The 23,134-nt window shown below is 39.8% G+C and overlaps 1 protein-coding gene across 5 annotated transcripts in view; it reads right to left on the bottom strand.

Moving 5' to 3' along the window:
• Positions 1-23,134, bottom strand: part of LOC125885026 (teneurin-3) — a 409,411-nt gene that overhangs the window by 101,328 nt on the left and 284,949 nt on the right. For all 5 annotated transcript variants that reach the window (XM_049570393.1, XM_049570405.1, XM_049570397.1 and 2 more), the window contains 7 exons: positions 20,037-20,120; positions 19,062-19,186; positions 15,615-15,870; positions 14,260-14,361; positions 13,866-14,060; positions 10,066-10,266; positions 6,840-7,025 (listed from right to left, as the gene is read on the bottom strand). In XM_049570393.1, the coding sequence (XP_049426350.1) occupies positions 6,840-7,025; positions 10,066-10,266; positions 13,866-14,060; positions 14,260-14,361; positions 15,615-15,870; positions 19,062-19,186; positions 20,037-20,120 (1,149 nt within the window). The remainder of the gene's footprint in view (positions 1-6,839; positions 7,026-10,065; positions 10,267-13,865; positions 14,061-14,259; positions 14,362-15,614; positions 15,871-19,061; positions 19,187-20,036; positions 20,121-23,134) is intronic.

Below are 23,134 nucleotides of genomic sequence, written 5' to 3'. Positions count from 1 at the left end.
GTGAAGTGGTTGTATTTGGGGACAGTAAGGCCTTTATTAAGTCTTTGGCATGAATTACCTTTATATCCTGAGAATAGGAGAGGGCACGAGGGAGAGAGGGAGGAAAATTAGGGAAAAAAAGTAAATCGAAACAAAAGCAGCACTGCCAAATATACTCTCTGTGATGGACAGATGAAGATGGCAGCCAAAGGAAGAGGAGGAGAGGAAGAAAGAGCTGGGATCACGGGAGTGCAATAACACAGAGAGAGACACAGCAGTAGAACCTCGACAGAGTAAAAAAAATAATCAATCAAATCTGCCTTAATTCACATTTAAATCACACAAGAGAGAGGAAGGACAAAAAGCAGCTGATATAAAATTAAAAGAAATAAACGTTTCACAATCAATATTCTTTAAAAATTCACCAGAGAAAGACTCTCAAACAACAATTTCCCCTCACATCAAACACTGCGATCTAGCATCTTTCAGTAAACATAAAAGCAGCTGGGAGTGCAAAATAATACAGTTGTTGTCAAATAAAAGTTTGAGAGAATTTATTGTTAAATGAAGCGCAAATTAGCATGTTTGAAGAAGTGGTTAGTGGAGGCAGGATCAAGCAGCAACCACCATGGCACATGTCCTGAGATGTAGTTCCTCTAATGACCACTAGATGCTGACTCTAAGAAAAATGTATAAGCGTGAACTAAGTTTTAAAGACATTGGAATTAACTTGTATTAAAGAGCAAAAGGTCCAATTGAATTGCATAATGGGAAGCATGGCATCCAGAATTTTTGGAGCTTGACCCAAATTAGACATCATCTTAAAAGTCAGGATGAGGGCAGCTACAACTGAGGACACTGAAAATTCAGGGAGGTTTTAGCAACCTGGGGGGTGTTTACATTCCACAGTTAACCTGAATTAAAACAATGTAGTTGTATGCCTCCATGAACCAGTCAAGTTGCAGTTACAGTTTACATCCATGTCAGTCCAGACTCATATGACAATTGACAGTGTTTTAAATATGGATGTTGCTGCTAAGAAGCTATGCATTCTAAAACAAAGATGCTTCACACACATCTTTCCCCCTGCAGCAGATCTATCCAACTGGCAGTTTTAAGGTGGACAGCCAAGATTAGTTTCACTGATTTAGTGTCTGACCAAGGTTCTCCTCTTCTGTTCCTGAGTTATAATGCTGAATAATAGCCAGAAAAGTGTTTGTGCAGAGCATTATGAGGTCACAGTGAAGTTGACCTTTGACGTTTTGGATATAAAATGTCATTACTTCATCTGAATCTTTTTCCTATTCAACATTTGTGTGACATTTTGTCATAATTAATGTACGAATCCTTGAGTTATGACCAAGCTTTTGAAGTCATGGTGGCCTTGACCTTTTACCGCAAAAATCTATTCACTTCATCCTTGAATTAAAGTTGATGTTTGTGCCAAACTTGAAGACGTTTCCTCAAGACTTTCTTGAGATATCACATTCACGAGAAAGAGATGATCCCAAGGCCACAATGGTCTTGACCGCTGACCACCAAAATGTAATCAGTTCATTGTCCAATCCAAGAGCATGTTTGTGCCAAAATAGAAGAAATGACCTTGAGGTGTTCCTCAGATACTGTGTTCACAAGAATGGGATGGATAGACAGACAACCTGAAAACATAGTGCCTACTGCCATGGCTATCGTCAGTGCAGAGGCATAAAAACAGTTGGTCTACATTTTATAGACTAATCAGAGTATTTTGTAGACTGAAAATATAATTTCACTTTTTTGGCCATTTAATAAATACAAAATAAAGTACTCATTATTTCCCCATCTGGCAGTGTGGGGTTTTAGTGTTTCTAAAATTCTGGATATGGACTTGGTCACCCTTATGAGGCAATACTGTATGACTAGAGTGCTCCATGTTTGGGGACTTGTTTAGCTGACACTATATTGGTCAACTTATAACACTCAGGTTGCTGCTTGGTCGTCTAACCTCAGCTTCAGGCCCACTTTCCCAAAACTGTGTGTTCTTGCCTCAGCAGCTGACAAAGATGTCAGCAAGGCTACGAAAAGTCCTTCAGAAACTTTTGGCATACATCTCAATCACTGTATCTGAATTTATATGATTTAAAAGCAGGACACAATTCGGAAAGTCAATCAAGAAGTAGTCTTTTAGCAGTTACAGCTACAAATAACCTTGTCCAATGAATATGACTGCAACTGTATTCAGTGAATGATGTAAAGGAAGGCCACTTTGTAATCCAAAATATGTTTTCTTTTCATTGCCTGATGCTGCATTGCCTCTGAGCAAGAATAATTGAGCTCCTTATCTACAACATTCCCATGTTGCACAAAAAAGGCTTAAAATCAGCTAAATTGATTTAATACTGTCACAGTACAATGACCACTTGCTTTGGAAATACTTGCAATTACACAAATGTCCTGTCTGAAATAACGTATGACTGACATGTTTAGCACAAAAGCCCACTGTGTGAGTAAGATTATGGTTGCTTAAACTCATTCACACACATGTAAGGGTACGGCTGTGTATAAAGACAGGGACAGGAGAAGAAACAGCTTACAGGAAAACTAAGCCTCAAGCAGAGCCAGGATTTCATGGTCTATATTGGACACTTCAGTATAATATTTGTCTGTGCTTGTACTAAGGTTGTCCTCAAAAAGTACAATATGTCTCAACTATCCCAAACACTAAGATTGTAGAACATTACAATATCAAACATACGGTATCTACATGGGGATATGCAGAATATTAACAGTTCAATATGTTTTTGAAAGACCATTTTTTTTCTTTTCAAGGGGGTTTTCAGTATCAGTTCTGTTTCATGCTTAATTTTCCCATTTTCTTGTGATCCAGCCTCAACATACTAGAAACTGGATCACGGCCTGACTTCTCGATGATAACAGCTGTACAGAAACCTTAAAAAACAAGTCATCAATGTCAAACCAATTCATAATAGAAGGCTAAAAAGCCAAAAGTCTAATGTTGGACATCAACACAACTCATTACTTTAGGGACTCCCTCCGATTTTGAACTTCTGATCTATATTTCTTTGCAAGTTTGATGGGAAAGAACAATTTGCAGCGCATTTGGTTGGGGGAATTTCAAGAAATTTAGGATAAACCTCTTGAGATGTATTCCCTTGTTTTTAAGGGGGTCCAAGCATTCAAAAACTAAAAATGTGAAGCAACTCCTAAAGAACCCATGGACAATAAACAGAGAGAAATACATTCAGCTCACACAAACCACAGTAAGGTAGAACATACACATAACTCTCAAGGTTTAATTCTATTTTATCTGACGATATCTAAGTGTGCAACCCCGAAAGGCAAAGAAAAAAGCCATTGTGCTACGGGCAATATTAAAACCCTGAAAATGTTCAAAGCAACAGTAATGGTGCGTTTTATCAGAGCTGGCAAAATGATAGGGGGATGATGGGGGGGGGAAACACAACATACTCAAGATATCCAAAATGTAAGAAGAAGTCTCGATAAATTACGCTAAGAGAAGAGCAAAAGAAGAAGGGATGATGAGAAAAAGCGAGTGATGAGGAGAAGAAGAGAAAAGAGCACAGTACCTTTTACTCTAATGTCCGGATTGTGAGCTTTAAGAACAAAAGGAAAAAAGAAAGGAAGAAAAGAGATACATAGAAAGAGAGCGTTTAGTCGGGAAAAATAGGGAGTAAAATATTAAAAAACTCTCCAGTATCACCATCAGTGAGGGCAGCTGATCGCGTATAAAGAGAACAGAGAGAGGTAGAAATTCAATTAGACACAAAGAGATTCAGTCAAACAGAAAAAAGGAAAGAAACACAGACAGCAAAAGAGAAGATCTGTGTTATCCTTTATTATATTCACGAGACACCTCATTAACAATATGACCAGTGAATATTCAGGTTTAGGCCGACTACAGTAAATGTTCTGTTGATGTTATTTTCTTGATTGCGCTGGCTTTAGAAAAAAAAATAAGGACATTATGTGAGCTGGAATATTTGTTGAAATATATAAACAGCCAATTAATAACTACGGAAACAGTCCTTCAGTGAGGTCACATTTTCCGGCTGACTCTAACATGTGCTGGTTAGAGACTGGAGGACAGAGGAAGAGAGCAAGCCTGTATGAATCCTCTCAGTCATACAATCCGTCTAAACAATCAAGCTGTTAGCTAAGCGCTCTAAATGGATTTCCCCTCATCTCACTGTTATTCTCTCAGCCTCGGTTTCCACGTGTGTCAGTGTGTATGTGTGTCTAAGTGACAATCACTGGAGCCAATTTGCAACTCTTTCCCAGCAATACTGTAGCTGTCTGTCTGTTTGACAACAAGTGAAGGGTTTGGTGGTGAGCTGAGGCTGCCACAAAGGACCCACTACTCGTCTGTTTCACTGTTTAACTATTGCAACACAACAGGATGGGGGTTTTCTACTTGCCATGGATTCTCACTTAAAAACTCAATCTCATTGTCAGTACTGTAGATAGCAAGCAGCACAAGGAACGATAGTGTTCCTGCCATCGACGCTAAGCAACAGCTGTTCTTCAGTGGTTTGGTCTGTGTTTTAAATGTCAGAACAATCCAGCTCAACATTCAGATTTTGTGTGCTTGTGTGAGTGTGTCTTAGGGGTGTAAATCGCAAGTTTCATTACAACAATATATCGATTCTTTGGACAACAAAACAATATTTTCTGATATCAGTAAGTTTGCCATGATACAGTTTTGATTCAATTCAATTCAAGGGCCTACGATAAATATGAGACATTATCAGTAAATATACTCTGTCTTTTTCTTGGCTGCTCTCTATTATCTGTCTGGCACTAAGCTGCCGGCATTGACTGAATGTTTAGGACGGAGTTGTGCTTAGAGGGAAAGGGTGACACAAACGTGACATGGGAATTTCAAAGTAAAGGCGCATCTTAAACATGACGATATATATCATTGTTTTCACTTTGAATCGATGATAGTGTATCGTTGATCATTGAGCTGATATATCTTTGTTGCACTCCTTGCAGCTCTACGAAGCATTTTAATGTCTTTCAGCTCAATGTTCAAGTTTTATGGCCATAACTTTACTGTTTTGGTTCAGTCTCACTGTTCTCATAAGAGGCAGCTGTTTTCAGTGAAAAGGCTCTAAAAAGCCCAGTGTACTCTACGTTCTCAGCAGCAGGAGGTGGTGGAGACCAAAACGGAGCTATCAGTCAGTAGCTGGACAGAAATACTCTCACTGAAAATCTCAATTCTAGTGCAGCAACCTGGATACAGCCACACATACATCGGGTTTATTTATTTGCAAGTGAACACAAATTCATATTACTTAATTTAGCACTCTATTTAATCTTGCACTATTTTATATCTTAGATTCCAATTTTGCTTTGACATGTGTGATTTTCTTTTTTTTTTTTTAATATATATTTAATGAGCATTTTTCCTTGCCAACAACTGCCTCTGTACTCGTTGCAGACATTATAACAATAAAGAGCTTGAACTTGATTTCTATTAGGGCTGCTTCCTTAGAGTTGAAGATTCTAATCATCAGTCAGAGACTCTTCAGGTCAAGCAGGACTTTTCTTTAACAGTCAGGGAGCAGTGTACTTCTGGGGACGTTTTGTTCCCCAGATGTAGCTGCAGAGTTAGCACTCCTCACATTCACACTGCTCTCTAGTACAGGTAGCTGCAACCGAAGACCCAAGGTGAGTCTGAGTGAGATGGGGGCAGCTGCTTGGAGAGAGAGAGGCTTTGCCCGATCAGGCACAGATATAAGGATGTCTTTAGCTTCTGCTCAAATGTGGTGAATTTACAGCTCACAGCAACTTAATATGATGTAGTCTCTGACTTTGGTTTAATGTGTAGTGTCGGCAAAAAATGTTGCCTGGTTGTGAATCAGTTGTTAGCGCAGTTAGCACGCATAGGACGTGAATGTTAGTGTCTCCTGAACGCCCTGAAAGAAATCTGTTCAAACTCTCAAACTCTAAATGGCAAAAAAGAAATGGATAGTCAAGTATTCATATTTAACAGCCAAATTTGATTCTTGGAATTCTCTTACTGCACTAGCAGTGTTTTCACTTCTTTTCAGAAAACAAGCTTTTAAGGAGTGACTCCAGACAGAAATGACCTAATACGCTTTTTGCAGTGTTGGTAACTGACACAGCCTATTGGGCTCACCTCCGGTAATAAAAAAGAAGTTAATATCATTCCCCAGTGAAATGGCCGACCATGACTGATTCTAAAGGACAATTCTGCTTTTTACAACCTGGATCTCATTTTCACAAGTGGCACTATCGTAGCTCCAGTTTTATTGAACGACAACAATAACCAACACAAACATGGACATCCATATAATTAGCAGCAACATTTTCGTCTTATCTCACCCTGGCAGCAGCCATGGAAAAAAAGACTGTTATATATCTGTCACGGGTTCAATCGAGTCTTATCAGTGAAGAAGGGTTCGCCTACCCACCAATTCTCAAGTTTCTTCCAGGTTTCTTGAAGGCTGTGTGCTACTGTTTTATTGTGTCCTACTGGAAACTGAAGTAAGTGAGTCATGAAGTAATGCCAGATTAGAGTATAACTTTAGTGTGTTTTCAGTGCAATCTGGCAACACAAAGGTAAAAAATGCTTTCCTCTCAGTGCATATGTACAAAGCACATAATATATGCTTTTCCAGAAATCCTCATTTCACAATTTTTTGGGAAACCATTGACAAGCACTTTCATGTGGAAGTACACATTTAAGTTTGTCATTAAAAGTTTGTGCATACTGAGAAACAGCTTAGTCATGGTCTCACTTTTCCTTCGTACATTTTTTCCCTGTAGTGTGTGTGTGTGTGTGTGTGTGTGTGTGTGGTGTCAGATCCACTCACCAATATTGCAGTGCTCCCCTGTCCATCCCTGGTCACACTCACACTTCCCCTCCTTACACACTCCGTTCTTGCTGCACAGTGGGTGGCAAGCCTTCTGGTCACACACAGTTCCTGTCCAGCCCTCCTCGCATCGACACACACCGCCATAACAGACGCCGTGGCTGCCACAGTCTACTTCACACACCTCTGTTAGAGACAGAAAGAACAACAATAATACACACAAGAAAACAGAACAATAACTGCAATCTCTTTTCTGCATTTATTGGTTTATGGAACATCAATAAACCGTCATAAATGACACTGTAAATATGCATCATGTGAAATAATATGCATCCTGACATTGCAAGAATTGTACCTGTCTTTGTGTGCCGTCACACACAAAAGGTCATGATCAAGCCATAACAAATGGTGCATGTATTTGTTTGCATGTATGTAATTTATTTCATTAGTGAGCCTGTGTGTGTTTTACAAAACGTCGGTACTTAATTGGATGTGTGTTTAATGTTTCTGACAAGACAATACTCAGCGTAACAGCTGAAGGCAACACAAATAGAAGTGAGAACACACACACACTTCTTTCCTCTTGTCTTTGTTTTTCATGTCAACCCATCTATTACTGATGTGCATTCCTCCTCCAGCTTTTTTTTAATCTCACCTCTTTTTCTGCATCAACGCTGTCACTTGTCTTGCTGTCTCTGTCTCATTCCCTCTTTATCTCGCTCCCTTTCTACATCACCACAAAATAGAAAACTGTCTTCGCCAGAAAGAAAAGACAACATTGGTCATTTGTTTAAATGCCAAAAGCTGCTTGTGTTTACATTTTGCTGACAAGCGACCTCTTCTGGACGTGTTAATTATGACTCATGTCCGTCAGGAACCGAGACAGGCATAACGTGACATTGTTATAGCACCGCAAAAGCCTTCAGGGAGGAGGTCGGAGTGGAAAAATGGGTCAACAAAGCATGTGACTGTGACAACAGAGACCGCTGTTTGTTTACCATTTCCTACTGACAGTCAATTTTGGTTTCCTTTAACCGTGACCACGATCTTTCCCTGACCGTAAAGGGATAGTTTGGAATTTTTCAAGTGAGGTTGTATAAGGTACTTATCCATTGTCAATGTATCACTTACAGTAGAAGTCCCCCCAGTTTGGAGAAACAGACAGGAGTACCACCACAGAAGCTAAGCAATGTACTGCTGTGGGCAAGGGGCAGCAGCTAAATATATTCTAGCCACCTAGAAAAATCTATATCAGTTTCAATGTATACTTTATTTAGAACTTTTTCACCACTTTACTTTGCTGTCAGACAACCATTTCTGACCAGGGACTTAAACTGTTGTATGCATCTCTGCGCTCTTCAACAAACAATCATTTTACCTCACAAAATGTGGGAGTTTTTGGTCTCGATCGATTAGTTTGTTTGTGAGACTTTGGTATTTTGAAGGATTAGTTCAGATTCATCAATATCACACAACAATACAAACAAACTAAACGATCAAGGCAGCGTTAGACGAGAAACTCCTGTAATCTGTAGGGTAAAATTATTGTTTTTGTCAAATGCATTTCGAAAGGCACTGTCACATGATGTGCCAGTGATCAATCATTTGGGAATGCAATAACTAACAACTTTGAGTACTGAGTCATTCAGTTTTACAGGACTTGGTCAAAAAGGCAGCCCTTTGGTTTGCCAAATACATTTGGAAACATTTGCTGTCTAGGTTATGCTCTCTGGCAATGTTTTTACCAATTTAGGGAATTTAATATTCTGAAACTGAAGAGAAGTCAGGGTGGATGGTTAGGTTCACAAATCAGAGTACAGACACTGAGGCTGGGGTTGGCGTCCTGCATGTAGTTAGATGGAGGTAAATAAATGTCTTTGGCTAAGGTTAGGGAAAGATGGTTTTGGGGAAATAACGAAAAAGTAAACATGTCCTGTCTCATGCTTCAAATAAACACTGACTTTTTAAACAATCAATCAAGACCACAGTCTTGTCACAACCTTAATTAAGTGGTTTGAGTTTCCTGAATATACTTAAAATCATCAAACGCTGTTATATTGCGAGAAGCAGATGTTGTAGGGACAAATAAACGGTTGACAGTGAATGTCATCACGCGATTGTCTCCTATTTTGATTGAAAAAATGCAATCCAGGTGCCATTATGTTTTCTACAAAGTATATTTGCTATCACCAGGAGTATATGAATGTTATTTTTAAGAGACAAGGTTGTGTTGTGATACCACACAACAAGACTTCACAATGTTTTATGAAACTCTTGAGAAACGAAGAGAGAAAGTTCTCTTTTTGACTCTGAACTCTTTCAGTGATCAAGTCAAAATGGCGGCTGTGTCACGTCTTCTGGTATGGCAACATCTTGAAAAAGAGACATTTTTATCTTACTTATTTATCTACAAAGACCTTAAAAATGTATCTCTGCTACTTTTCATGTCGCCCAGTTTGTTGTACTCTGACTTCTTCCCACTGTCAAGAGACAGCTCTCCTGTTAGCAGCCTCTACGAACCACAGCTGCAGGGTGTCTAACACAGTCTAAGTCATCTTGAGACCATAATACTTCTATTTTAGCGTCTCGTCATTGGCTGCCGTATAGTTTAAGAATTGATTTAGAGATGTTACTGATTTTACTGTGGTTTAATATGGTTCTGCCGCAAGCTATGTCACTGACCTTGTGCCTCCTCACAAGTTTAAGTGTAATATCCTCAAGCAAGGTTCTTCTGGCTGTTTCAAACTCCTGGCTAACTTCTAAAGGTGAACATGCTTTTGCCATCAGGGTATCTAAGCTGTAGAAAAGTACACTGCCTGTAAAACTAGTTGAAGCACTATCTTGCTTTAAATCTCCCCTCAGAATCATGTTTACAGGTATGAGTTTTGCATAATCAACTTGTTTTATCACCTTATGCCTCTCTAGTTGTTTTACAAGCTATGTATTCCATCTTTTATGTCTGTTATCTTAATTATGTTCTGCTATGTAATTGCTTTTTTGTTTTAATTTTATGCTGACCCTGCTCTTCTTTATCCTCTCTTAATGATTCAGTATAGCACTTTATTAACTCCGTTAAAGCTTGGTGCACTTCTGCTTTGACAAATGCCATGAAAACAAAGTTTATTCTTTTAAGAGACTGTGTAAGAACAGAGAGAGGAACCGCATGGGAAGAAAATCCACACACCGACAGATTGTTACACCACAGGACATTAAACGTGACACACACCTAAAGAGCAGTCGGGCCCGGTCCAATTCTGGTCGCAGGTACAAGTGCTGGTCTCTGCATTGTGGGTGCCGTGACCTGAACACTGGTCGGGACACATGGCCTTGGCTATCTCACAGCTGGCTCCGCCCCAGCCTGGCTGACAGTGACACTCTCCATGGATACACACACCATGGGCTGAGCAACTGGGGTCTATGCAGTCCACTGTAGACAGAGAGATGAAGACGGGGAGTTAATAACACACCAAAAAGTACATATTTTCATATAATAAACACACACACACACACACACACACATTAAACTTTCAGTTTTATAATGTTTTAAATTTCGTGCCGCATTGACTGATTTTACAAGGTAACTATTAAAGGCTGGTATCTCTCACTGAGGTCGTGCCTTACATTCTGAAAACAAATTGCACATAATGAGCTTCTAAAGCTGATTAGGACAGTTTTTTAAACTCAATATTTTTAATTATGAGCGTTCTAAAGAGAACATACAATTAGTTCAATTTAATGAATGATTTAGTATTGCTCCAGCAGAATTCTAATCCTTGCAGTATGGTTAAAGCTTTGAAACTGGAGAGCATCATGATGTAATTAATCAGTGTAATACAAACGTGGGAAAAATGAAATGAAAAATTTGACATCCTTTTTTGTGGTAGCTAATGAAATATTTATTAGGGGGGATTGCACTGAAGCAGTTCTGACCACAGTATTTCTAAAATACTCCTTCAGCCCTGTGTCTATCAAAGCTAAGATGATCCATGATCTGATGCAAAAACATTACAGATGCATATTGCAACAACAGGACACTCTGCATTCAAAGCTAATGTGATTTGACTTTGCTGTGATTTGATATTTGATCAGCTAATGTAATAAACTAAAGAGAAATGAAGATTCATTTTCTCAAACCACTATATTCGGAAGAACTAAAACATTTTGGTAACATAGTAAAAATGGCAGTTGTATACTAGGTTAATGTTGGCCATTTTTTACCCATGTTCCTCTATTCGGTCGAGACTGAATGTGGATAGAGAAACCAGATACTCTCCACACATGACACACAGAAATACTCTTTGAATAATAATTTGCATCCAAGTAAATCCCATTTTTGAGAGGGGATCTTAGACAAGACAAGCCTGAAAATGGAAACCAAACAAAACAATGAGCTGGAAATGCTAAAACTATGAGTAGGTGATTTCACACTAATTTAATCCACAACAAACAAACAAAGCGGAGTTGATTACATAGGGGTTTAGGTGCAAGCAATATAAAAAAATAAATAACTAAAAATATGAACGTTTAACTTATGTCTATGTTATGAGCTTTTATAATAGGTATGAGTCATCTTTTCCATAGCATGGAAATAGTTAATGATATTTATAGTGGGAAAGTTCTCTGATGCCAGCAGTGAGATTCTTTTTGAACTAGCTGCCATTAAAGATCTACACAAGGTATATAACACTATTGCACAAACTTCTAGACATATCTCTGAGATGCAGAGAGGGTAACATGACATCAAAGCAATATTTTTTGATACTGACACTGCATCAAATGGGCTGCTTGTAACACTGAGATGCACTTCTCTGCAGTTCTCAGCTGCTGTGAGCTCAGTGTTTGGTTTGCTTGTCTGTATGGTTGAGCTTGATTTTCACAACCCCCATAAGTAAAACTGTGGTCCGATGTTTCCGGCAGACCGATTGATTGACTGAGAGGAGCTAAAGAGAAGGAGCTGCTGGTGGACAAAGTCAAGCAAATTTTGGACAACCAAACCAGAGCTATAATGCCACTGAACATTGTTCTTTCAACAAAATAATGCAAAATGTGTGTTAGATTTTCCTTGCACAGGCAAATGATTATTCATCTGTGTAAAATACTGTGGACCACTTGCAGGATTGCACTAGTTTCAAAGAGACAATAAACACTTTGGTTGTGAAGTCAGACACAAGGAGCACAGGAGATGAATAGATCTGACTGACAGTTTTATAGCAGGGTTTGAACATTGGTGATAATGACTGTTAGTTGACTGGTTTTATCTGAATAAAGGGAACAAAACGTGCGATGTGAGTCCTTTAATCTTTGATATATAATCAACTCAATATGCATGGTTAACTAAAGACGATATAATGAGAATTAGTATAATTTGTAAGAGGAATATTTCCAAATATTTACATTCAACAACAGCACTACAAGGCTTACAACTTGCATATTAATGGAACCAAACTGCTGTCACACAAAGGCGCTCATTGTTCTGATGCTGAAGGTCAGGAAGGGGACTCACACCTGAACCCCAGCCTCTTTAATAGGCTACTCAACAACCAATTCTAGGCTTCTCCTAACTCCTCTATGTGCAGGTTAACTCTTTCAGTGCTGCTCTTCACAATACTTTAACTGTGATATTCTTCATAGAAATCTAACATGGCATCGTTGCAATAATTTGCAGATTCAACAGCTGTAAATGGGATTTAACACACACACACACACACACACACACACACACACACACACACACACCTGTAATGTAGGCTCTGTTGTACAGGGCAAATTCTTTCTCACCATCTCCTTCTTTCTCCCTCATATACTCACTCACTAAGGATTAGTGTGATTGAGGATTGAACTAATCTGAAACTAATCTGGTTACTGTCTGCTGTGATATATCTTTGCATATTTGTATGACAATATATGTATAAACAGCACATGCACACTTTTGTGTCTACATTTGTACACACTGAGATGAGTGTGTACAGAGATGAGTGTCAACCTGTCTTGTAGCATGTCTGCGTAGGTCTGTGTGTGTGTGTGTGTGTGTGTGTGTGTGTGTGTGTGTGTGTGTGCAGGTGTGTCCAACCAGCAAATAGCAGATTAGTATTGATAAATTCAGATTAAATTAGTGTAGCGAACAGCTTGAAGTCCATCCTAGCCAACTACCTGTCAGCAATTTGACATTAACCATCCATGTATGCACGTATGTGTGTACGTGTGCGTGTGCGTGAGTGTGAGACGGAGAGATTAGAGGAAATTAATTTACCATGTAGCAGTTACGCTATTTTAACAGACTACCTGTCAGCAGCTGCACTTTGAGGGGGGATCTTTGATATTTACATGCAGGTCAGCGGGATTATTAGCTTGTAAAGTCTATAAAATGCTTTTAACCCTCAGTACATAGCACGTACCTGCGACAAGTACATGTTTTGTGCAGGGAAAGATCATAACATGAGGTGAATTACAAAACCTTCCATTTTTCTCATTGGGATTATACACCATTTTTCCACTCGGATATTTTTTTTTTTCACAGAGCAGCAAAATATCCCTCTAAACCCGGAGAGCTAACAAATTGGGGTATTTTGCCACAAAACCACAAGGCTGTATCAAAGGTGAGTTGCTGAGTAATGTGCACTGAAGCCGAACAAGGAACAGTCAAGCTCAGTGCCCCACATCTTCCAAAACACTTCCATTAACATAACAAACAGTTCAATTATCCATCTGATACTACATGACATTTATTAGGTGTCCTGTAAGGTCTTCAAGAGCAATATTTGCAAGTAAAACCGATTATGAATAATTATCCAATAATCACAAATTGCACGGGTGTTTGCGTTTCAAAAGTAAATGTCATGGGTAGCAATAAATGTGTGCTAAATCAATTATTTATGTTGACATTTAATTATGTAGTAATGTCTTCAACAAATTCCAGCATGTCAGTGATGGATAATGATGCAGAGCAAGTGGGCTAAATACTGCCAATAAAATAATATGTAACTAATGTGCCTTTTTGTGTCTGTTCTTGTAGGGAATTAGTCTTACCTTCCTCACAATTATCGCCCTTATAACCAGTATTGCAGATGCAGGCACCCATAATGCAGATGCCATGTCCTCCACAGTGGATGTCGATGCACTGGTTGGCTGGCACGTCGCACTCGGTGCCTTTCCACCCGCTGTAGCACTGGCAGCGGCCACGGGAATACTGGCCATTGCCACTGCACAGCACTGGGCAGGCAGCTGGACGAAACACATGAAGGGACATGAATCAGTTATGATTAAATCAGACACTTGAGCCTTGAAAGTTCCCCTTAACCTCGCAAAATTTCAATTAGTCAGAGTCTTCATATTTAATAAACGACTTTGTCCATGTTCATGAATGACAAATGACTCTATCTCCCAACAATTACCGCCTCACAATGGGCGTACGTGTGTTTACCTCGAGAGCAGTCAGGCCCCAGAAATCCGGGGAAACAGTGGCATATTCCTGAGAGACAATCTCCGTTTCCATGACAATTTTGAGGACACTCCATAATCGACTCTGATCAAGAGGGAGAGAGAAAGGGAGACAGAGAGAGGGAGGGAGAGAGTGGTGTAAGGGTGTGAGGTAATTGGGTAGGCTGGAAATGCAACTGTACATCTTGCAAAATAACACACACATGCATGCACACAACACTGACAGACCGCTCCTCTGTGGTTGCCGTAGTTACAGCCAGTCAGTCCAATCAACACATTCTAACATCCAATTACCCCGTTGCCTTTCTTTCGCTCTCTCTCTCTCTCTCTCTCTCTCTATCACACACCACTGCTGGCTCTCTGCCGTACCTAAGTGGCAGTTTCCTGCACGCAGACACACTGACACACACAGACACACACACTACATCTCAGGCAGAAATTCCAATTGTTCCAAAAAATTTCTAACAGTGACTAAATACTATACTGTGCCTTTCAATGTACATACTAGTTAGACATTAGGGGTGTAAGTGCCTGATCACACAGAAAGCGTTTTAGCAGCTGGAGGCGCCTTTTTGTAATTGATTTTAATGAGAATGAAGCTTTTTGCCTGCGGTTGTTGCGTTGCAACACGCCTTGTGTTTCTGCGCTTTAGGCGCCTGGTGGTTTTGCCAAAATGCTCTGAACTCCTCGAGTTGAAAAACCTTCAGTAAGTCGAAAAACGCCCCACGTCATCTCTTTTTTGTCATCTTTTATCCCATAGTCCAATTGGATGATATGAGAGGCGGGCCTTCTGTGGTAGTCACAACAACAAGTTTACAGTTGGTAAACAATGGAGGAGAAACTGGTGGTAGTGGTTGCTGGATACCCAGAGCTATAGGCTACAGCTCGACAATAGACAGCAGGTTGTCAAACTGCCCCTGAGTCGTCCTAAAATATGCCTGGAAATGGCCACCATCGAAGTGAAGCTCCTGGACCAACTGGAGGTGCTCCCTATAATCCACCGTCTTTTTTAGGGTCTCATGTACCCACACAGATCTCAGTTTCCTTGTGCCCTAAAAAATAGTTGCTGACTGCCTCTCACCCTCAACCAGAGCTACAGCAAGTACCCTCTGCCTGTCCATTTTAGGAAGCAGCTACTAATTAGTGTCAAATAACTAAAATAAATAAATAAACATTAGATTGATTACACAGTAAGGTTACAATAAGGAGGTAAGTCCGTGGTTGCCTGGCAACAACAAAAATGGACTGAGTGTACTGTAGAAGCGCACTCACAATAACTGACCAATCCAACAAGACATCCAGCATTCACTCTATTACAAACACACTGCTTTGTCTCACCTATGGCGATGGTATTGTAAGAGACTTGTTCTGTGTTGCGTCCGTCGTTGTAAAATGCCAGATGCCATATTCCTGTGTCCAGGTACTGGATGAAGCCGGCTTCGTGCACGTTCACTGAGCGAGTGTGTCGGGCTCCTACTCCAGACTCTTCCTCGTGTGCACCAGCTGGGTGTGCATGTCCTGCATCGGTGTCACTGAGCGCTCGTTTGTCTTTGGAAATGAGGCGACTGCCGTCCAGCAACTCCACAAAGTCATACTGGAAGACAAAAATATAGAAGACAACATTACTGTAGAGTAGTGGCAAGGCCTAGGGATAGCAGTGGTGGTCAGTCCACCTTAACAACTATCCAGATTTCAATTAAGTGTTTTAAGATTATGTATGACCTCAAGAGGAATGTGGATTTGGAACCCCTCTCACCTTTTATCCAGCAACACCATCAACACATAAGACACCTTAGTCCATGAAGAGGTATCTCAATCATTAATGGTTGGGTTTCAAAGAAATTCGCTTGACATATTTATGGGCTTGTAAACTTAAGTCCTGATGTTGTAGATTGTGTGTCCCCATGAAATGAAAAATACATTTTCCCAGTTTTAGTCCTGTGTCCCTGTGTTAACTCATCATTATCTCATCAAAATCCATGTCTTTTCTCTTTCTGTTCAACCAGGTCAAACAGTTTCAGATGTTTGATGACTCATCCTGCACTCATGTGTGTTTACAAAAGGTCATCCAATCAAGTGAGACTCTGGGGCGACTACTGGGCCACACTGATCACATAAAACCCACCACTTGGGACGTAGTGGCTAGCTAACAGAACAATATGGAAAAAGACAGGAAAAGATGTGTGTTTAGATATCAGCAGGCAAAACCTTTGATTTCATTTCCAAAACAATGTGGCAGAGGTCTGATTCATTTATGTCTCAGTGTATGGAGCCAACAGTGAGCTCAGCAGCGGACTCTCCCCTTTTTATTGTTTCAATCAAATGCAAACAATTTGATTTAAATCCCTCCTGTAACTGTGCACTGTTCAAATATTCTGTTTCACAGGGAAATGCGACACAGAACAGAAGCTAAAGACACTCGAAATTCAGTTTCGCTGGGATTATAAATTAGCTGGTGTAGTGACATTATGATTCAAGTTGATCTTAAGGCTATAGTTGGTAACTTTTATAAAAAAATAACTTTTTTCATATTTGCCGAAACTTTTATTACATTCACACAGCTCAGTGATTGGTTGTTGTTGAACGTGCTGTGTTATGATTCTAGCAAATGCCATTAAAGGCAGTAGGTAAAGGAGGGACATGATTTTTTTTCACATACTATTTGTCTCACGTACGTCTTTCAGAATATAGTGACAGTTTCAGCAACTATATAGCAAATACCAACTGTATCTTAAATGATTCTGTCTACCTGTTGGTAGTTTGTTGCTGTTTTAAAAACGTTTGAACCTTCTAATCACAAAATTAAATGAACACAGAGTAATTTAGAGTAGCATAACATGTGGTTATGAGCTCAATAACATATTCATATTAGCTCAGTTACTCAGAAAATGCTTTAATACTTCACCCAGAAATTTGACTTTATATTTTTCTGAGTTAAAACAGCTGTAACACAAGATTGACAACACTGAAAATCAACACTAAGAGAAAAAAAGAGGAACTTAGATGGATTGGGTTATGACAAGGACACACACACACACACACACACACACACGCACACACACGTCATTGTCTATTATCTAAAGTGCTAACATTGAGCTGTGATAGGGGTGGCATTGTATGAAGCTGTCTTTTACAGATAAGTGGATTAGTCCCTTGATAAAAGACATGATTCATCACTCAGAGATGTAAGTGTAGTAAAAGGGTACTTTAGGTTTGTAAGAAGCTTATCTGCTTCATTATTAACTATGGATCCATAAAGTGCTTGACCTAGACACACTTGCAAAGTTGCAAAAGGGATTTGGGGTTTTGACATTTTGGGAGGCAGACTTTTTTTCATCACTTTTGGTATTTGTTAAAAGTAGAGAAACCAGAGGTCTCTGGATGGTTGAGGACAGGCCTCCTTAAACACTGTGTCAGAGATCTGATTTGATAAGATTTCATTCTGGGGACACAGATGAGAACACTGCTCTAGCTTCTGCTCAAGTTTGCGCTGGTTAAATCCCATCTTCAACACAGGGTGTTTATTTAGCAGTAGACTCAGGTGCTGCCTTAGCTTCTGTGAACAACTGTGCCCATTTCTTTTTCATATCATATTGTTCTTTCTCACACAACACCTTCCCTCAGTGTCATGACCCACGGTGGTGTTAGTTTTACCATGACATCTATTTCATGCTGAACTGTCCTGAATACTGATTCCTCTCTGGTTTGCACAAGCTTCCTTCAGTTTTTCTTATCCACAGATATGGCTCTGTTGGGAGTTTAACCTTGTGTGCTCACATAGTTTATAGGTGGTGGTGCTCGGTGATTTGAGCCCCTTAGCAGAAAACTGTAGCCCTAACAAGTTATTGAGAATCACAAATGTTGCTATTTTAATTGGCGCTGCATTTCTAGCCTTAAGGGCCCTGGTTTAGCTGACCAGGGAACTCTAACTAACTCAGAATAATTGCATGTCTTGTCAGGGCCAATTCATATTTTCCATGTGTCTGTACGGGTTGGTCTGCATGCCGTAAATGTTGTCATCCACCCATGTGTGCAAGTGTCCACAAGGACCTCTATGTAGACGTTCATATGCAGCCCTTTCATGTAATGCGCAGACTATACGCATAGCAAGTGTGCTGACTTCAGTCCAGCCCAAAACACTGCGGTCAATCCAGCCACAGCTGCCGCACCATAATGAAGTTAGTTTTCCTGATGCAGCAGCACTTCTAAGCTTTAGTTTCACCTGGTGTTGGCAGTAGAAGGACAGCAAGCTCACCTCCCAGCCCTCCCATTTAGTGCTGGGGGCTGGCGTGGACCCTCAGTTTTACTAGGAATGGAACCACGTGCCAGCATCTGTCCACTTACTATCAATGTGTAAAGTTTGTCCAACCCTTAAGTCATTGCACATGATGCTAATTAGCCAATCAAATCTGTGCATGTATAGTTTTATAAAATCCAATGTTGGACAATATTTAAGTCTGAAGGGGACTCCAGACTGAAAGAATTAAGTTTTTTAAAGATATTTTTGGGAGCATTTTTGCCTTTAATTGATAGGACAGCTAAGCGTGAAGGGGGGAGAAAGAGAGAGGGCATGACATGCAGCAAAGGGCCACAGGCTGGAATCAAACCTGGGCCGCTGCGGCAACAGTCTTGTATATGGGGCGCCTGCTCTATCCATTAAGGTACCAACACCCCTGAAAGAAGTAGCTTTTGCTTGACGTTTTTTCATCATAAACTTTATAAACTTCATTTTAACTTGCTTGAGCTGTACAAGAAAATGAGCATGTAATTGTTTGTGCAACCAACCTGCGTGTGTGAGGGTGGTAAACCTTTGCGTCCATACACCCCAACAAGAGCATCTCTCTGGACGGAGATGTTGAATTTCAAAAACTGCGGTTGGTCAATGTATAGCTGAGACCTCCAAAACACACCTTGGATAAAAAAACAAACAACAAACAAACAAAAGTCAGAATAAGAAATTCAAATCTTTAAACACTCCTTGACATGGTCAGAATATTCCCACTGTGCACCATATATAAATCAATGTGCTTACATAAAAACAAAATGAAAAAGTCACGGAGATAACAACACTCATATTTCAGCCCATATTTCAAATATTAGATTATCACTCCACTTTTTCTTTCTAAAAACACATTGAGTTTCTGCGTTGCTGTGATGACATTCATTATTCATCTGCTGTACAGTCTTACCTCCTGGCACTGTTGGCATTATGCAGTATACATATAAATATGTTCCACGCTTAAAACATCAGAATTAATTCTATTGCAAACAGCTAAATATTTAATCTTTAAAACCACTGAAAAATTATTTAGAGAGGCTCAAACACTATGTACATAATAATGGCATTATACAATACCACCAAAATGCTTTGAAAGTCAACTTCACATTCTTAATGATCACACTTCATGGTCGAACATTACGTCCTACGATACTATGAACTATTATAGTAAAACTATATGGCTGATGTCTGTTGTAGTGCCTATTTATGGTAGCCCCATATTCAATTAACACATTCAACACAGAGAGGTACTTTGGTTTTGTATTCTACCCCCAATGATCTAAATGAGGTGGCCACAATCATAGATCATATTGTTCAATCATACAGAATCATACAGTTCAATCAACTAGTTTTAGCTTAGGGCACCTTATAAACTCGGGACTAAGTGTCTTATGCTTTTTTGTTTTTTGGAAAACTTTATACTGTCTTTACAAAGTGGCATCACAGGCTTATATGTGTGCATGTCTGCCTGTGTAACTCACCTGGTGGGACATCTTGTATGGCTCGTCTCCCCACATCCACCTCTCCTGTGTCTATGGTATTGTTCTCTAGAAGAAACATTTTACCTGCAGAGGGAAAAAGGGATAAAACAGAGTTCAGAAATGTCACTGGTTAGTTTCACATTTCAGATTACACGTACAACATCTGAGGTCTCCATGCAGAAGAGTGCAGTCCTAGGAACAGCTAAGATACTGTGCAGAACCCTAAAACTCCAAAGCTTCTGGTAGAGGACCCGAGCTTGAGGAAGACACACCACCAACACACCTCACGTCACACATTTAATAAATCTGAACACCAAATTTCTGTGTGGAGTCACTATTATGTCACTAGACATTTTCTTGGCCTGATTTTAAAAATGTTTTTGAGTTATTTGTAATGAAAACAGCAAAAATGCCATTGATTAAACGCACATATAGACACATGCTTTCATAAATAACATTGCTTCACCTACTAGGTTGTGCTAAGTGAATACTGTCCTATATATCCTGGGGACTCTTTGGCCACATGGCCTTGAGACAATTGAATTGATGCCTTAGTGTGTAATCCCTGAAAAGGCTCACTTTGTGCTCTGTCTTTATAAGGCTTATGCTATGTCTGTACAAAGGTGTCTGGTGGGCTGTTAACCAAAGCATCAGAGACATTTTGGGTTGATGGCAACGCATTTTACCATAATATTCAAACTGTACTGTCTGCTTGTATCATGGCTAACTCAGACATCGAAGGCCACATCAACTGACTTAACCGTCTCAGCTATAACTCTCCAACATGTTGTCAAGCAACACGCCTATGAAAAAGTTACTATCCCGTGGGTTTGAATGGGTTGAATTTCAATTTAGTAAAAGTTTGGGTGAAGTTCTAGCCATGGTAAATTTGAATACTTCACTCACAGTTATCTCAGAAGGGAACCAGACCTTTGTCACTGCGACTGAACCCAAACAGACCTGCATTTATTTTTTAGTTTCTTTGCTTCTTTAGTTTATGTCCAGGGTGTGTTTATGGGGCTGGAATTGTTCCACCCCTGTTCAGTTTGTAATATCATAGGCCTTTCCTGTTCATAACACTTCACTTTAACAGCTAAAGCCTTGGCAGTAAACCAACACTGACTCAGACGTGCATGCGTGTGTGTGTGTGTGTGTGTGTGTGTGTGTGTGTGTGTGTGTGTGAGTGACATTCTAGACGTTAAGCGCATTTGTTAAACTAATACGAGCTGCAACATATGACACAAGTCTTCAAGGCGAGCTCAAAGGTGCTTACATCCATTTTTCTTTCTAATACACAACTGGCCTCTCTTTTTTCTACTGTAATGAATGGGCTTTCTATCTGTTTCACACACACACACACGCATGCACACACGCACGCACGCACGCACGCACGCACACACATAATGTCATAGCAGGAGCAGACCATTTTGTTTTAAATTCTTCAGAAGCAACTGAGGACTAACAATGTTCAAGAGAGTAAGAACTATATTCTGCTTTTAATGTATTTCAGTCAATTCAATCTGACCCATGAGGGAAAGCTGCCATCAGTCCTATTACTCTTTTTTTAGCGTCAGTTATCTCCTGAGAAAGCTTCAAGTTCATATGGCAACTGGGAGGTTATTTAATAAAAAAGAAAAGCTGGCAGGTCTGTTAGGAAGAAAAAAAAATACAGGCTATTCTAGGCATTTAAAGAAAAACACATCTGATGCAAAAGCACACATCTACACCATTACAACACAACACACACCACTCAAAGTTGTGTCCTGGACATCACTTGTGACAGTCTGGTGTCCTGAGGGCTGTCAGTTGAGCTGGCTCACATTCTCACTCTGACTTTCGTCAGTGTCTGACGCTGCAAGTCACTGCTCAAGTGCTGGATTTCGACGGCTTTGTATTGAGACAAAGTTGATGGGTCTTGGAACAAACCTCAGCAAAAGATACTGTGCCATGTGTCCCTCTGTCCGTGTAGGTACACACAGTACAGTAATATCTGTAGTATTATCTTGCATAACACCAGCTGTTTATTGATGTTACAGCACAACTCGTGCACTTCAATTTGTGTAAAAGTCAGTCACAGGAGCATTTTGAGGGTGCCTTGATTCACCAGCCTGACACAGTACTTCCCACTGAGGGAGTCTACCAACAGATAATGTTGATGAGTACCACTTCAGGGACACTCAAGTACAATCAGACAACTACTGTAACTTGAAACTAGTTTAAGCCCAGTCAGGAGAAAACTGGGTAGGTGTAGAAGCTGCAGAATAAAGGAAAGAGCTCCTAAGGACAAACTTGGACTGAAAAGAGCGATATTAACACTACAAAACTGAATCTGCTGTGTGTCCCCCAATGGTAAATCCTGGTGACTTAAGATATTAATAAAATCTAGTAAGCAAATTCAAAGATAATTCTTTTCCCTGCAAGAGTACATAAATAAACTCCCAGTGAAAACACTTTTAAATAAATGAGAGAGCACATTATTCAAACTTATATATAAGATATGAAGTCGTTGTAAAGAACAACCTGGACAACAGTGAACATATGTATAAAAAGTGTGTGTATAAACCAAGGGTGCCTATGTGCTTTCACATGTTTTCTTTTATTTCCTACATTCTAATGTTTACTTTACTGATGCCATTTGTGCATTGTGCAGTGGTGAGGTTATTTTGTTATTAACAAAGAATCAATTTACTATTATATTTCATGATGAATCATAACTACAAAACTGCCACGGTTCTGTAATAATTTAAAAGCATCTGGGTTCATTAAAACCTTGTGCTGTTGTTACAAAATGCCCCAGTTAACCCAATTGGACACATCCCATCATTGTTAAAGTGACAGTAAACTGAAACCTCAAATTGTTAACGGACTAGAATTACTGCCTTTGCGGTTTTATGCCTCGGCAGCCAGTTTACGACTATCCAGACTCATACGTAGCCATTACAGTTGACAATGTTTCAAATATGGATGTTGCTGTAGAGAAGCTACAAAGTCTAAAATGTGGATGCTTCACACACATCGTCAACCCGCTAAAGATCTATGCAATCAGCCAAGTACAACATGGGCTCCCAAGATCACCAATTCAGTATCTGACGTAATGT

This window comes from Epinephelus fuscoguttatus, linkage group LG3, assembly GCF_011397635.1.
Source record: "Epinephelus fuscoguttatus linkage group LG3, E.fuscoguttatus.final_Chr_v1".
Taxonomy (NCBI): Eukaryota; Metazoa; Chordata; class Actinopteri; order Perciformes; family Serranidae; genus Epinephelus; species Epinephelus fuscoguttatus.
The sequence above is the reverse complement of the archived record's forward strand: the minus strand, read 5'-3'. Positions and strand labels throughout refer to the sequence as shown.